Here is a 16,191-nt window from a genome sequence, read left to right as displayed (position 1 = left end):
AACTTGTCAACCAGTTGATGCAGACTTTTGTGTGAGTTGTCACCGCACTCCCCTGATACATGCATAGTCCCACTCCCTACTGTCTGGCTTCACCTTACAGCACACCAACCGTTTGATGTACTTTCTTGTGACAGTAAGTAAATATCTCCATTATTACCACTCCCTCTGTACACAAAACTGTATCTCTGTAAATAATGACATCATGATTTCTTTTCTGTATTTAAGTCCAATGTTGAGGCATCAGGAGTATTTATTTTATCCGACAACTTTTTACTTTTCCTCAAATATCTGTGTACATACATACACCTGGACGATCATCAGATGGTTGATATGGTTTATTTCATGGAAGCTCAGCTCTACCCGGCAAGGAACATTCTGCTTACCGGGGGAATCCATGAGGAATCTATCCCGCCCTAAGTAGGGATGTTCGGATAGCCTTTGCATCCCTTCGTTCCCATCATCATCTCATCTCGTTTATTGACCTCTAGACTATCTAGACTTCTCTTAAATGCATCATGCTTTGAACGGTTAATCGGTAACGTGTGGTATGTATACACGTTGTTCCTCAGGTGGCAAGACACAGGGAGGAATGCAGACCGATGAGATGCTGTAAAGCGTGTAGGAGGGAATTACGGCATTAAGGACATTTTTTTTAACCACACCAAAAACAAAGAATGGATATATCATACTTGGAAGATAAATTGCACAGCTATTAATATTCGTCTAGTGTGCCACAAATTAAAATTCTGCCTGAGTTCAGGCTACATGGACAACTCCCGACTCGAGGAGACATGGAGCTCCGCCTACTTTCAAAACACCATTTATTATACATTCTTGTGTGAAGGTTCATTGTATGAAAACTCTTCGGTACGCCTCCCTTGCACACTTCCTACAGGAGGACTGAACAAGCATGCACCTGAACCTCTCTTACTCAGTTAGCAGGCCGGCGAGCACAGGTCTGGTCACCACATCAGACTTAAGGCCGAACCAGAGACGGTAAGTACAAATACTTCTGTTACTGTACTTAAAGGGACAGTGTGTAACATTTTAAGTAATTTATTAGCTAAAATAAATATCTTCGTATAAATAGGTCCTCATAAGTGTATAATTAAACATTGGAAACAGACTGGTTTCTTTTAATTAATTGTTAACTTGATGTAATATTTTACTGTACAAGAAATATCCAAAGGCGTTTTATTAAAAAAATCCCACAGTGAAAAAATGCTGTTTGTGAGACGATACCTGAGGTCATCTAGACGGCACCTGAAGTGAAATTAGTGATTGGAAACAGACGGTTTAATTTTAATTAATTTTTAACTTGATGTTATATTTTACTGTATATATCCAAAGGCATTTCATTAGAAAATTCCACAGTGAAAAATTCTGCATGAAGGTTTAAGCGTTAGTTGATTTACAAGTTAGTGTTGAGTCTACACACCATAAACATATTACACAGAAAATAATCATGATATGCATTATAACACAATGAAATAATACAACTCACAATTTACAGACAAAAAAAAAAGTGTATGTCAGAAGTGGGATTCGAACCCACGCCTCCAGAGGAGACTGCGACCTGAACGCAGCGCCTTAGACCGCTCGGCCATCCTGACTGCTGAACGCCTCCTAACAGGCGAAAAGCTGAAATATAAATACTTACCATGTGGTTTGTTCTGCTTTGTCTTCTCTGTCTGTCTCGCCTCAAAATCATCGCTCAAAAAACTTCCGACGTTTACCGGCAAATCTCCTCGGCTTCGCTCGGCTTCGCTCGGCTCTGTCCAACGTTTCCAACATTTCTCCGTCGTGATTGGTCAAATGTTGGAGCTGGGCGAAGGCGATTGGTGGGAGAACGTTGGAGCCGCGGATCTGATTGGCTGTCATCCTCCAACATTGAGAAATGTTGGACGGTCGTTCCGGTGGCTGTTGATGATTCACAGAAAATAATCATGATATGCACTAGAATACAATGGAATAATAAAACTCACAATTTACAGACAAAAAAAAGTGTATGTCAGAAGTGGGATTCGAACCCACGCCTCCGGTGGAGACTGCAACCTGAACGCTCGGTTTCGCTCGGCTCTGTCCAACATTTCCAACATTTCTCTGTCGTGATTGGTCCAATGTTGGAGCTGGTCGAAGGCGATTGGTGGGAAATGTTAGAGCCGCGGATCTGATTGGTTGTCATCCTCCAACATTGAAAGTGTTGGACAGTCGTTCCGGCGGCTGATGATGATTCTACACACCATAAACATATAACACAGAAAACAATCATGATATGCATTATAATACAATGAAATAATAAAACTCACCATTTACAGACGACAAGAAAAAGTGTATATCAGAAGTGGGATTCGAACCCACACCTCCAGAGGAGACTGCGACCTATGGATATGGTGTACACACCATAAACATATAACACCGAAATTAATCATGATATGCATTATAATAAAATTAAATGAGGTGGAACGAACTCCCGACCAATGTCAGGACAGCAGAGTCACTTGCCATCTTCCGAAAAAGGCTCAAGGCTCACCTGTTCAGACTTCACCTCAACTCTGCATAGCATGACCCACTAACAACATGACCCCCCCCCCCCCCCAAAAAAAGCACTTGCTGAACAGCTACTACTTTACTCAGACTAGGACCTAACACTTTCTATTTTTAGCTCTTACTTTATGGGCAATGATATGTTGTGGTTTCTTTCTTTTGACAAATGTACTTATTATAAGTCTCTTTGGACAAAAGCGAATGCTAAATGCCCTAAATGTAAATGTAATGAAATAATAAATCTCACAATTTACAGACGACAAGAAAAGTGTATGTCAAAACAAGCTTCAACGTAAAGTACTTTCATCTTGACTTTCATCTTCACCGGCACAGGGATTGTCAGGGTTGGATGGGGTTTATAAAAATATAAAAATGTAAATTGTTAAAATGCTGTGTAATTCTTGTTACACTGTACGCTGTCGCCACAATAATTTTAACTACTGTGAAACATTACAACCTGTATGACATTGTACATCTGTTTTAACAACAATAAAAATACATGTAAAAAAAAAAAAAAAAAGAAAAGTGTATGTCAGAAGTGGGATTCGAACCCACGCCTCCAGAGGAGACTGCGACCTGAACGCAGCGCCTTAGACCGCTCGGCCATCCTGACTGCTGAAAACGGCAGAAGCAACCGGAAGTATTTACATAAACCACCACATACTGGATGTTATTTCTCATTTGAACAACCAAAGAGCCGCTAAATTAATTATTCCTCGTCACGAAGCAGTCGTTTTCTTTTCTGATCAATAGTATTTAAAAAAAAAAAAATTCTATGGGTTAATAAGTGATGTAACGTGACGGCTTGTTTCCTACCGGATGAAAGGTCACCTGGGATTCCCTGACCGCCCCACCTAGCATTGCTGCTCGTATAACGGCTATCAGATACTTGCACCGTTAGCAGTAGTTAGCTAGCATGCTGAAGAGAACAGGGACGTAACAATTAATGTAACGGTATTAACTTAACCTATAGCTAGCTAAGGTAGCGTCGGTGACGAACCGCTGAACGTCCATCGAAAAAAAAAAACTGTAAGTAACGTTCCGAGTAGCTGTCGCTCAAAGCTAATAGCCAGCGTCAGGATAGCTTCCCTCCCCGTCAGCACTAGCACACGCATTCATTTGTCCATATTCATACAAATAAATCGTACTTCTTGTGGGAATTACCTTCAATTAAATCCATTTAATGCCAAGAAAACGGGGTGTTTAAAATGCACGTTTCACTAAAACATTGGACTTTAACGTTAGATATGCAAATAATGTGATTTTTATATTCCTATGTATCCAGATATATGTTCATTCTAAATATCAAACGATGCAACTGTAGATGTCTGAAATACACATCAGTGGCAAAAGTAAAAACGTGTCGGGAATTATGAGTACTGACCCAGCCTCTATGTCTTATGTTGAAACATGTGTGTTATTTCTGTTAGTCCCTGGTCGAGCCAGTCTATTCCTGGAGCTTTCACAGTCAACTTACTGCTCAGTTGTTTCTCAAGGTCTCTGCAACCGATATGCCTCAATGAATCAACTTGTTTAAAAGGTAATATATATATATACAGAATATATATTTATACTGCCATTTGCCTTAATTGTGTCTTTAGGTGCTTGTGATCAAGTTTTTTTGGGGAAAACTGAACATTTTTCACCATCATGAACAAACAACTAATCCATGAATCGACACATCAGTGTGTGTTTTTAGGGTAAAGCGTGAAGTAATACAGTGAAATGCAAAGATTACACTCCTGTCTTTCTCTCCTCAGTTTGACCAGCATGGCGTCCACCCCTCCGCACAATTTCTCCTGGGTCGTTCCAAACAAACTGGCCGGACTGGCGCTGCCCAGGATGACATCGGAGTACCAGTACCTGCTGGACAGCGGTATCAAACACCTGGTTTGCCTGTGTGAGAGAAAACCACCTTACCACGACTCGTGCCCAGAGTTACAGCTTCACCACATCAACATAGTGGACTTCACTCCGCCTTCGCCGAGTCAGATCGATAGATTCCTCTCCATTGTAGAAGAAGCCAACTCCAAGGGAGAGGTAAGATCTCCGTCAGACACTTTGTGCTCGATGGCTGGTTTTGCACACTTCGCCAAACCAAGCTTTCTACTTGGAAAAATGAATAGCAAACAATTCCTGCGATGATCTTAGAGATAATGAGGAATGAATGATGGGTGTGCTGCTGTTTTTACAAAATAAAACCTGTTCCTCTTCAGGGTGTGGCGGTTCACTGCATGCACGGTCACGGAAGAACGGGGACCATGCTGGCCTGCTACCTGGTGAAGACCAAGAAGATATCCGGGATCGACGCCATCGGCGAGATCCGCGACATGCGGCACGGTTCGATCGAAACTCACGAACAAGAGAAAGCCGTGGTGCAGTTTTATCAGCGCACAAAGTAGCGTTAACAGCAGGAATAATGAAACTGGGAAGCAAAAGTGTTTTGTTTTACACGTAACAAGCTTAAAATAAGTAAAAGAATGGCCTTAAATTATATTGCTGAATTAACATTTTATTATATTTTCTCTATGAAAAAGGAAAATACAAAAAATCATGCTGTCTTCTTACATGGTACATGTTATACATGTATATTGCCAATCATACATGATTACTTTTGTTCATAGCAACTCCTCCTCTTGAGGTTTCTGAAGGCCGTAACCTTCATTTATGCACTGGACGTCAGAGAAAAGAGACGCTGACGCTCCTTGAATGTGAGCTTTTCAGGAGCCGATGCCCGCCTGGTTTTCTCCTCCGGGTCTCTGCGAATGAAAAGCGAAATTCTGTTGATGGGGAATCAATCATAAGGGACACAAACAGTAGCCTGGGTGTTGTTCAAAGCATATTCATAGTGTGTTCTACTCAGGGATTTCTTTTTGGAAGAATTAAATTGCCGTAATGTCACTGTTTTTAAAATAGACTACATTAAGAGGCTCGTTGGAATAGTACAGAATGAACATGTCTGTCGTTAAACCAGAATGAGTAGAAGCTCTCAATAAATAGCTGCTCTCTCAATGTTTAAATAGATAAAACTCACTGTTTAGATGCCACGTTGTTGAAGTCTTGACTCGGTCCGCTCCGTCTTTTCTCTGCCAAAAACATGGACATGTAGCAGTGTACGATGACATAAGGTGCTTTAAGTACAGACTCTCTTGAATAAATGAAGCTGACAATTACCCGTCTTTGACTTGGTCTCTGCCTGCTTCTCCGACTCTTTCCATTCAGGGTTGATGTTCCCAGCAGAGCTTCTCTGGTTCTAAAGGTTTGGAAAATAAATGGATATTGAACACGGAAGTATTCTTTGTTGATAAGTTATCAAGTTTATTTACAGTATTTGGGAGAAATATGTACTTTTTAATGTCATGTATCATGTGATCATGTACCATGTTTTTAATCTAACGGGGGATTCCCTACATTTCCTTTTGGTAACATAATGTCTTTGGGTTCTTTTAAGTATTTTGAGGTGGGTCTTTCCTTTAACTGATCCTGCACGGTTCCTCACCTGTGTTCTTTTCTCCAGCTGCTGGATCATCACCATCATGTCCAAATCCTCCTCATCCTCCTCATCCTCTCCTCGCTGCTGAACCTCCTGCAGCCTCTCCTGAAACTGCCACTCCAGGCTGAGCCTCCGGAGCCGGTCGTTCTCCTCCGCCGTGCGCCTCCCTTTACCCTGCAGCTCCTGCACCTCCTGCTCCAGGAGCTCCACCACGCGGAGCCTCTGCTGCTTCTCCAGCGTCTCCTGGGCCTCCCTCCTCCAGGGGTCACACCGCTCCTGGAGGCCCTTTGGACTCGCAGCGCCCGTGCTTTGTTTCTGCTGAGTGGGAGGTTCTTGGAAGGAGACGTGTTTTGTCGGAGCGATGCTCATTTGGGGTTTTGCAGCTTGACCCTGGTGTGACCTCTGCTGCGGTTGCTTCTTGGTTGCAGTAATGGGACACGCGTAAATGTGATCAGCTGTGTTTTTATGCCCGCTCGCTTTAAGGGTTTGGCTCATCCTTGCCGCCAGCAGAGATGAACTCTGGAAGGTGGTGAGAGGAGGATTTGTGTGCGTGTTGGTTGCTCTGGTAACGGGGATGTCTATGCGTATCGGCTGGTTGGAGGGCGTCGGCGTCGGGTGTTGTGAGAAAGGAGTTCTCCAGATGCCGGCGCCACTCGTGCGGCTGTCCTGCTGCTGTTTCACAGGAGAACAACTACCCGAGAGGATGTCATGAGTAGAAACACTGGAGCGCATGGGGAAAGACGAATAGTGCTCCTTCTGCTCCCACAAGTTCTGCCTTTTGTCCAGCAGGGGGCCTCCACTGTCCATACACAAGCTCTCCTGTGACAGAGCTTGGCGCTAGGAGGAAAAAATAGAGAGATTTTCTGGATCATTTACTTTCTTGTATTTTACCATTTTATGGACAAACAGTGGTGGAATAAGGGCTGACATCGACTAGCAACCTGTACTTCAAGTAATGTATAAAAAGTAAAAGTATTACAATCTGTACAGGTAGATTAATCCAGTGGTTCCCAACCTGGGGGTCAAGCCCATCCAAAGGGTCACAAGATAAACCTGGAGTTTTCTCTAATCTTTGTTTTTGTGAAATATTAGATCATTTGAATAGTTAAATAATAATAATAATTATAATACTGAAATAAAACCATCTCTCTTGGTGGAACTGCGATCTACATCTACATATATCGTTCAGATCAATGTATAAAGTATTATAATATGAAAAATATACAAGTGTAATACATGTACCTCTAAATTGTACACCACTTGAGTAAATGTTCTTCACTTTCCACCACTGTGAACCACATTTTGACTGTCCTTATTGCTTACTAAAGATGATTATATGATAAAACATGTTGCTGCCAGACTCTATCTAACAAAGTCTTACCATGAAGGTCCTCTTACTGGACCTCTGTCCATCTAAAGGCCTCAAAGACACTTTGAGTGTCTGCTGAGTTCCACTGGATTCAGATAAGTTCTTGTCCTGGGATTTAGGGTTCGGAAGTGTCAAGTATTCCCTGTGAAGTGTCTGAATACGGACATAAAACGGTTAAATCCAGTTCAAATCAATGCATCCTTGTTAGCCGACGCTGTTCTTAATGGTGAGGGAATGTTGTACGAATGTTAACAAGCAATACGTTGGAAAAAAAAAAATCTCACATTGGCACAGAGGTTGACACTGGAGACCGCAGCCATGTTCCCGCTCACGACAGGTTCAACCGGTTCATCTCTATTCCCGGGATTAAAATCTGCAGAAATGATGACGAAGCATTAAACACCATTTGTGTAACGTGATTTAAAATGGAGCTGCACCCACCGGTCATGTCGGGGTTGGAGCGATACAGTTGTCTGTTTCTCTGCATCATCTGTTCTTTGGACCTTTTGCCGCCTGCATGGAGCCGCTCTGAGGGGCCCACGACGCTGTACAGCACCGGCGTCTCGCTGCTCGGCTCGGTCCGGCTTTTATCGCCTTGTGAAGCGAGAAAATGTCCTCGTTAAGCCACGAAGCGGTGGAGTACGACAGTTAAACTTGATGTTGTGTATTTTACCCGGTGGTTCGCTCAGCAGAGCTCCCAGGCCGTGGTAGCTCGCTCCGAACTTTGCAACCTGTAAGGTCACAACGGGGCCGGTGTGCATCATGATGGCTGCCGCCCTGAATCAACAGATGAATGAGATTATATATTTCATGTACTTTGTTATGAAAGTTGATAGGATTCATCCCCTGGGGGGTCAATGAATGTATGTGCAAGAACGTCATGGCAACCCATCAAATAGTTGTCTCACTAATCGTTCCAGCCGGTTGTGTAACGCTGTGCAGATACCTTTCTTGGCTGAGGCCGAGCAGACTCTGACCATCCACACTCAGCAGCTGGTCCCCAGCAGTTAACCTGCCATTCTGCACAAAGTAGTTTCTCCATTAGTTCAATCTTCCCTTGCATGATTGCATTCAAATTATTCTGGAAACTGCACATCTCAAGGTAAGCTGAATTATTAAAAAAAACATGTTAGATTAGGGTCAGGCGATAATTTAACATCACTGAGATATGATGATATACAATAACATAATCTAAATGGATAATAGCAAACATATACTTAATCTAAATGAACAGAAAATCTGATTATTTTGCACTAAAAAGTTCTTGATTGAATGAGAAAATAACTTTAAATTCAAGTATTCAATTAGCACACATAAAACCATGTGGTTATTTCATATTAACTATGTATTCCTTAAATGATCAGCTTTATTGTGATACATTTTTGGCTTTATCTCACCATTTCAGCCGGTCCTCCCTTGACAATAGATTTGATATAGATCCCGAGATTTCCTCGCCCTGCTCCCTGTGGCGAAACGAGAGGGAGAGCATTCAATAGTCGAGACATTTAGCAGATAGTTTGGGTGTTTTTAGAGTTTTTGTATCTTTTTTTTTTTCGGCAGAATTGAGGCAGCGACCTTGGCAGCCACGATGCTGACCCCCATCCCGCTGTTCAGAGGTTTGTTCAGCGTGACAGTCACCATCTCTGGCGCTCTGTTTGCCGCCTGTTGAAGAAAACATAAAAACAAGACATGTTTGCTCCATAAGTGATTTATTTAATGTTGAGATGTCACTTTTTCTTACAAAGTATGTGCTCTCTGCTGAGGACGTTGGTTCAGTGAAGTACACAGTCCAGTCCCCTTTGGAGTTTGGCTCGGAGGTTAAAGAGCAGATACCTGGAAGAGAAAATGCCTTTTGTTAGATACAAGACATTCCTGGTATTCAACACTATTTTCCCATTTTGCAAATATAGTATCAGAACTACAAACCTTTCCGGCAAATTGGCTCCAAAAATTCCCTGAACCCTGGAGGGATTCCTCTCACGGTGTCACAAGAGTATCCTCCCTCCGGCAGCAGGAAGGGCAGGTGTAAGTCGAGGCTCTCCTCCAGCTGGATGTCCCGTCCTTCGCTCCGAATCAGGTCATCTGCCGAGGCCTCCGCAGCCGCCACGACAGCATCGATCAACTCCTGCAGCGAGGGTGACGAGCGGTTCAGACAGCGGAAATATTTCAGGGAAAAGGTCGTCCCAGTGTATGGATTGGCATTTGTCATTCTGTGACAAGGCTTCGGGGGAAAGGGACATCCAATCCGCCTGCTGTGGCCCTGAGCAAAATACTGAAGACCCTTCTGCACATGACACTGACCTCCCTGGAGAGGTAGAAACTGTTGCTGTACTTTCATACAATGGAGAATACTGTCCTTTTCATTCATCAGATTGACCTCAGCTATTAACTTTGCAGACAACATCTAGAATCATTTTATGGAATATGATGCATTACTCTTGTCTAAAACCACCCAACGTTATGTAATCTAAAAGCTCCAGTACTTCCTGTCATTGCTGGAAGTAGCTGCGGCGTTAGTAACGTTAGTAGTACAATTCTAATAGAAGCGGTACCTGTCGAAGTTGTTTAACTTTAATAGCCTTTTGCTATATTTATATATTTAGGGGTTCAGCTCACTGTTTTTCCAGAAGTAGCTAGTTGTGTAATGCTGCCTTCATGTGGTATCGGAATTATGAGATGCCGACTCGGAAAATTGGACATGAACGCCCCTTGAAATAATCGTAATTACGAAACTCGGAGAAGGGGACAGATACAGATTATTAGCTGTTTGCTTGTGTGTATATTTTTAATCTGTCATGTATGTACACTTAACTCGATATAAACCGATGCTATTTATCGTTCTATCATAACACACCGGGTGCAACGTCATTACGACAGCTGACGTTACTGGTCCACGCCACACTTCCGACAACAGAGCAATGAACGTGACGTTCACGTCACAAATGGGACGTAGGATCTTCCGACGGGCACCAGAATGCATCATAACTGCTAGCAGCACAAACATGATCCTATATGTATTTACATTGATGAAGCCACGCCCACCGCTGCTGCTAATGTCCGTTACTTAAGTCTTTTCATTAGCCGTTGGTTCGCTAACTATGCTAATGCTACAACAACCGCCGCGAATGCTTCAACGCAGTCTGGAATTTCCGGTCCTGACGTGGATGACCCCGTGACCGGACCCGACCCAGTGACAGGTGCCGACCCCAGCTGGACTCTGGAGCTGAGTATGTGCTGGTAATATTAGCTAGTTAACGTGAGCTAGTTTCGGTTATGTTCAGTTGTTTGGCTAAGCTAAGCTAGCTAACGCTCTCCCGCTTTCTTGTAGTCGTTGACGTCATTGCTGTTGGCCCTTGCTGGCTGTTTTCTGCTTTAGTACTAACGTTATTATTAACGTATGTTTATTGAATTTATTTGTATGGCATTGGCAAATGTTTGTTTGGCTGCTTGACACAAGTGAGCTTTTTTTTTTTTTTTATCCTATTCGTGTTATAAATGTATTTACCTCGTAAGTATTGACGTCATTACCAAGCAACTCAGAGACTCTTTCAACTGACATTTGAAAATAGTTGATTTATATTTTAATATTTCACCAAGTTGCAACTATATTTCCCAAATACCCAAAATAGCTATCTGCCTGTTTTTTATTGTTGTTTTTTTACGACTCAAGAAAAATACAAATCCATTGTATGTAAGCTTTACTTTAAGTTGATATAAGAAACTGATAAAAGCCACAACCTGGTGCTAATTTACCATAAACACAATGCTTGTATTCGTAGTGGTGAAATATGATGTTTGAGCATTTAAATGTCTGACGCTGAATTGGCTTTGGGACATATTATATCTAACTAGGTTGCAGTTGTTTCGGAAGGCAAACCCAGCCTCTACTAGAGGGCAGTGTTGTATGGTTGTTGTCTTACACACAGCACGTTCTCAAAATGATTTCCCTGTCAAATTGTCTGCAAAAACTCAACATGGCTTTTGATGATTCACATTATTAAATCTGTACTGCAGACCTCCTGTTTGGTGGTTGAGGTTGCACACTGCAAACATTAGGCTCATATCTATGCTCTATCTCTCTTAACAATCTTGTGCAAGAATTGGTCCCCCAAAAGCAGCATCATAGCTGTACTTACAAATCTTTAAAAAAAAAAACTGTCACGAGGGGAGTGGAAGACCAGATAAAAGGTACTCACAGGGGGGATGTGGGGTTCGTTGGTTGCGTAGAGGTAGCCGGAGAGCAGCGTCTGCAGCTGCAGAGAGTTCAACTTGAAACAGGTATTCTGGATGGCCTTCACGTTCTGCATCGAGTACTTGTTCATGGTCAGGAGCGTGGTTGCCTAGAAACAGCCAGGCAGTGCTATTTTAACAGCTTGTTTCCAACTGAAGTATGTGCATACAAGCTGGGATAAAAACTGCGAACCATAAACAAGATCACAAATGTATAATGTTCCAAACAAAGCTTTGTTTTGGGCCATTTTACTGCATTTTTTAAGGTAGAAACTATTGGAATGGTGATAGAAGACACTAGTTCCAGCTTCATTTTTACTAGTGTGTATTTAGATATGTAGTTTAGCATGGGGCCGACCTGGATGATGTGTCCGAGGTGGCAGTCAGCAGCCAGCTCCAGGCCCTGCCTCTCCGCCCAGTCTTCGATGGCCGCGAGCCTCTGGTGGAGAGCAGCTCCCCAGTAGTGGGAACGCAGGCCTGGAGTGTTGGCCTCGGGGCTCATCAGCTGGTTGAAGAGCCAGACGCTGATGAAATGGAAGAGCTGGGAGAAGAGCTGGATGGTTAGGGCCGGGTTGACCCGACAGCGGCGTAAAAGAGACATGGTGTTCATCAAGGTGTTCAGCACCATCTCTGCAACAGGCAAGACAAAAGGTGATCGTTTTCTAACCGGGGGAGGCAACATCAGCTCTTCCAAGAGTGTTAAATTAGTATTTATGAGTAAACATTTACCGATACCAGCTGGCAGTGCACCATGTTGCTCAGGATCAATCAAAAAAGTTGGCAAGTGCTTCCTGAACTCATTCTGTAGACACTGTAGCAGGCAACTTGGGGGAATAAAACACAAATGAAATGATAATCGTCACACTGTGCATTTACGTGGGAATGCCTTTAGTAGATAATATTTGTATTCATTTTATTTTCAGTTCTGTTGCATATCTTCCATCATTTACACAAGTTGATATGTCTGCAATAAATGATTTATCATAATAGTCTACAGACAATATTTACAGACCGAGTACAACAGACAAGTTCTTGTGTGTACTGATGGTTGGGATTTGAGAGTTCAGGGTTGCTGTTGCTCTTGAGAATACCTTATTTTTAAAGTGGTTTGTTTTGGTGGCTATTGATTTTGTAATGTCTCTAAGAGGGCAAAGGCTTGATAGCTGAGCAGGCTCACATAGGATTTCAGCTGCACTTTTAATTCCATCTTTTTTCTCCGTATCAGTCAGGTCTCGTGGTCTCTACCTGTAGGCCTTGTGCACCAGGTGGGACAGATCCAGCTGACTCTGCTGTGTGAGCGAGCTGAGGTCTTTGTCATGCTTGAGGAAGTTCAGCAGCTCAGAGGAGTTGGCCATCCAGAAGGCGAGAGCACCGGCGATGTCCTGCTGCCTCTACAAGGCAGATGTAGTAACGGTGTCAACAGAACGCTTGGTAGACGTAGCTTTTAGGTGTCAGCAGTCCATTTAAGTGCATTTCAGCATGGTGTTGTGTATTTGATCTAACACGCAATTGCAAGGAAAGTTAAGAGGTTTCTTGTACTCGCCTGGATGACCTTCCCTGTCATGGCCACCGTTTTGTTTGCGATCAAAGTTGCACGTTTTGTCTGCTCTGAGGGTGCAGATCCTTGCTTGGACTGGCGTTGCAGAGCATAGCGTCCCACAGCGTAGAGGATGTATGCGGGCGAGAGCTTGAAATGAACTGTGGAGCTGTTGGTGTAATTTATGACTGCGGATAGGAAGGCGTCCTCGGCTGAAATGTAAAAGACACCAGCAGGGGGCAGGAGGACATTATGACAAGTACCAAAATAACACTGAAAATAACACTTTTTTTTCTTCTTCTAATACTCACAGCTATCACAGAATTGAATTCCAATCGGTAATCCAGGTTGATCTGTGTGCTTTCCTCCTGTATTTTAGCAAATAGAAGTCATCAGTCATCCTGTTTATATAGTATTATTGATTGGAAGTTAAATATGTGTACCCAGAATGAAGACTTATGAGACTGCACTGTTCATTATCATCTCTATTTTTCTACAGTTTGCTTACTGGCAGTCTGCCGCTGTTGCTCTTTGTTTTCTGTGCAGCTCTTTGTTGTCTCAAGGTTAGCCACAGAAATGCTGTTGTTGTTCAGTAGCGTTGACCTGGACGTTTGTGTAAAAGGGAAGATGTTATTCTGACCATCAGACAGAAGCAAGCAGTCTTGAACATAAAACTGCGATTGTGAAGATTGAATATTTTACCCATTCTCATCCTCTGAAACATTGTCGGTTGCTTTAGTTTTGTTCTTCTTTTCTTTTCTTGACAGCGTCCTCTTGAAGCTTTGGATCACACCTCCTTTTTCCTTCTCGTGACAGTTTTCCTTTATTGTTCAACACACATAAAAAATAATGTGAGATTGCAGCAAGGGTGAAACTACAGACTGGATTATTGGATTGAGTTTTACCTTTAAAATGTCTTTCTTCAGCACAAAACGTCCTTCTCGGTTGTCTGTGTTCCAGTTTAATTTTACGACCAAAGGTCTCTCATCCTGATCCAACTTCCGTTCTTATTCAACATACAAAACACAGAATTAGAGATGCAAATAAGACATGTTTTTGTTTCATCACCTCATGGTTTGGTGTAGTTCGAATATGGCCCCCCAAATATTCAATTAACTATTAGGAGGACATGATCACATTTGAGATGCTGAAACAATCACCTTGTTGGTGGAAAAATATTAATAATGACAATAAATGATTGTTTATTTATTGTTTATCATACATTATGAGTCAAGTCTTTACCTTTCTTGGCATGGATCTCATACAGGGAATAACGAGTCGTCAGCATTTTCATGTCGGGCCTGAACTTCTCCGAAAGAGTCTCGATAACTTCGTGAGTTGAAGAGTTGCTGCAAACACGCAGGCACTTAGTGGCCACATTTCCTCCAACGCGATCCTCAAAGTAGAAGCGCATCACACCATGAAACGCCAAGTTCTGCCAGAAAACAATTTTTTAGTTTTTTTAAGTGTGTCTAATGTTTTCTACCTTTTCAAAAAGAGTGGAGAGACCATATTGCTTAATAGGCTTTTAGAATGAAAAGGCCACTCATTCCCTTTTTTATAAACTGCGGCGTTGAATTTAGGAATTTAAAAAGCTTTCAAGATGTCCCTGGAAGACCATCCTAATGCACAAGCAGGGTCAGCCTGCATGATACCAATTAATGTGAATTATAGTCAGTTAAACCTGGCACATTAATAGCGTGTTGGCCTTCTCTTACTACATTTCCCCCTCTTATGTTAAAAACAATAATCAATTGCTAATTGAGCTTTGAATCTGGCCTTAAAGCAGGAACATGCTTGTTACCATGAGAGAAAATCATTGTTGAAATGAGATTTGCTGTTGTCGTAATAAAAAGAAACTTGGTAATAAAAATGACAAGGTTACGGACTGTGAATCAGATCAAAATGGTTGGGAAAGATGTAATTTGCACCCGACACTGTTCCAAGCAGCTTACGCTTCTGTCTGTTTACCAGAACATGCATCAATTTGATCATAAAAGCATTTATGGAGAAATGGCGGGTACGTAGTTGTTGCGTCTTTCTCGCCACACAGCTACCGTGATGCTGGCACTAACTGTCATTTCATGTGACAGTTAAAGGTATGAGCTAAAAGTGAATGACTCTAATAGACACTTTGTTGTTGATACATGAAATAATAGATTAGATTAGGAGGAAGTATAAAATAACGTACAGTACTTGGCTGTGTGTTTATGAATATACATTTATCTAAAAACTGTGGCATTGAGAGTCAAGCTAATACAAATGTATACGAACCGTGTCTGATGTCTGCTGGCCACTCACCTCATCGGGTTGACTTATTTCAAACAGGTCCAGTCTGTTGGTATTCCACTGTCTGATGACTTCGGCTAATTTCTCTCGTTCTTCCTCCTCCGGCATTTTCACCGCTGTCAAAGTTAAATCTGTCTGACTGCTGTGGACTTTCTCCAGAAAAGAAAGAGAGGCACCTGTCCTGTGACGGAAAAGTTTTTATCTGTCCTCTGTATTGTGTCTATTAGGATCCACCCCTTCTTCAGTCTATTCCCCATTAGTCCTCAACTCATTGTACTGTGCAGTGAATCATAATTGCCTGCTTCGTGCCCACATCCCCTCTTCAAGCCCCCTCGCCCCTCTGCTCTCATTTAACGGGTCAGTGGATCTTCGTTATGTGAGGAAAACAGTTTCCTAATCATAAACTGTCCCAATTGATCCCAAAGATTCCGCTACCAACTTGAATCTGTTATTTTCTTTTGAATTGTAATCATATCATTTCCACGAGGTCGATGTTTTGATTTCTCCTGAGGGTTTACCCGTGTTTTCCATCACTATGATTGTGTGTTTTTTAACCATGCTGCAGAAGTCATCATGAGATCCAGACAGTGTCACGGTCACCATGAGAGAGTTCCATCCTCCTTTCCCTCAGCGACACAGATATTTACGCTTGAGGGAATCCCACTTCTCATGCATATTATCAACACAATTCATGGTTACACGTCTTCCCTTTCAGTCGGCGCTATG

General features: G+C 42.4%; 2 protein-coding genes across 5 annotated transcripts; one reads left to right on the top strand and one right to left on the bottom strand.

Annotated features, from left to right (window-relative positions):
• Positions 1-72: 72 nt before the first annotated feature.
• dusp23b (dual specificity phosphatase 23b) lies at positions 73-5,721 on the top strand. Of its 4 annotated transcripts, none has more exons than XM_084013530.1 (4): positions 73-133; positions 896-996; positions 4,308-4,587; positions 4,764-5,721. In XM_084013530.1, the coding sequence occupies exons 2-4, from the start codon at positions 911-913 to the stop codon at positions 4,947-4,949; spliced, it is 552 nt and encodes a 183-aa protein (XP_083869656.1). In that variant the 5' UTR covers positions 73-133; positions 896-910; the 3' UTR covers positions 4,950-5,721. The 4 variants fall into 4 exon arrangements, with proteins under 4 accessions (XP_083869656.1, XP_083869655.1, XP_083869657.1 ...); XM_084013531.1 differs by lacking the exons at positions 73-133; positions 896-996 and adding exons at positions 3,322-3,576; positions 3,978-4,087; XM_084013529.1 differs by lacking the exon at positions 73-133 and having other exon boundaries at positions 619-996.
• On the bottom strand, positions 5,171-15,608 carry afdnb (afadin, adherens junction formation factor b). The gene is made up of 24 exons (XM_084013876.1): positions 15,478-15,608; positions 14,419-14,611; positions 14,082-14,182; positions 13,879-13,997; positions 13,674-13,779; positions 13,488-13,536; positions 13,183-13,388; positions 12,885-13,030; positions 12,369-12,463; positions 11,998-12,269; positions 11,606-11,749; positions 9,336-9,534; positions 9,151-9,242; positions 8,985-9,071; positions 8,807-8,872; positions 8,356-8,429; positions 8,083-8,186; positions 7,851-8,003; positions 7,694-7,782; positions 7,422-7,562; positions 6,047-6,877; positions 5,722-5,800; positions 5,582-5,633; positions 5,171-5,306 (listed from the first exon to the last, which is right to left on the bottom strand). The coding sequence occupies exons 1-24, from the start codon at positions 15,571-15,573 to the stop codon at positions 5,213-5,215; spliced, it is 3,588 nt and encodes a 1,195-aa protein (XP_083870002.1). The 5' UTR covers positions 15,574-15,608; the 3' UTR covers positions 5,171-5,212.
• Between the last annotated feature and the right edge of the window lie 583 nt (positions 15,609-16,191).

Source organism: Eutrigla gurnardus, assembly GCF_963514095.1.
Source record: "Eutrigla gurnardus genome assembly, chromosome: 7".
NCBI classification, from domain to species: Eukaryota; Metazoa; Chordata; class Actinopteri; order Perciformes; family Triglidae; genus Eutrigla; species Eutrigla gurnardus.
Note: the sequence above shows the minus strand (reverse complement) of the source record. Positions and strands in the feature narration are given on the sequence as shown.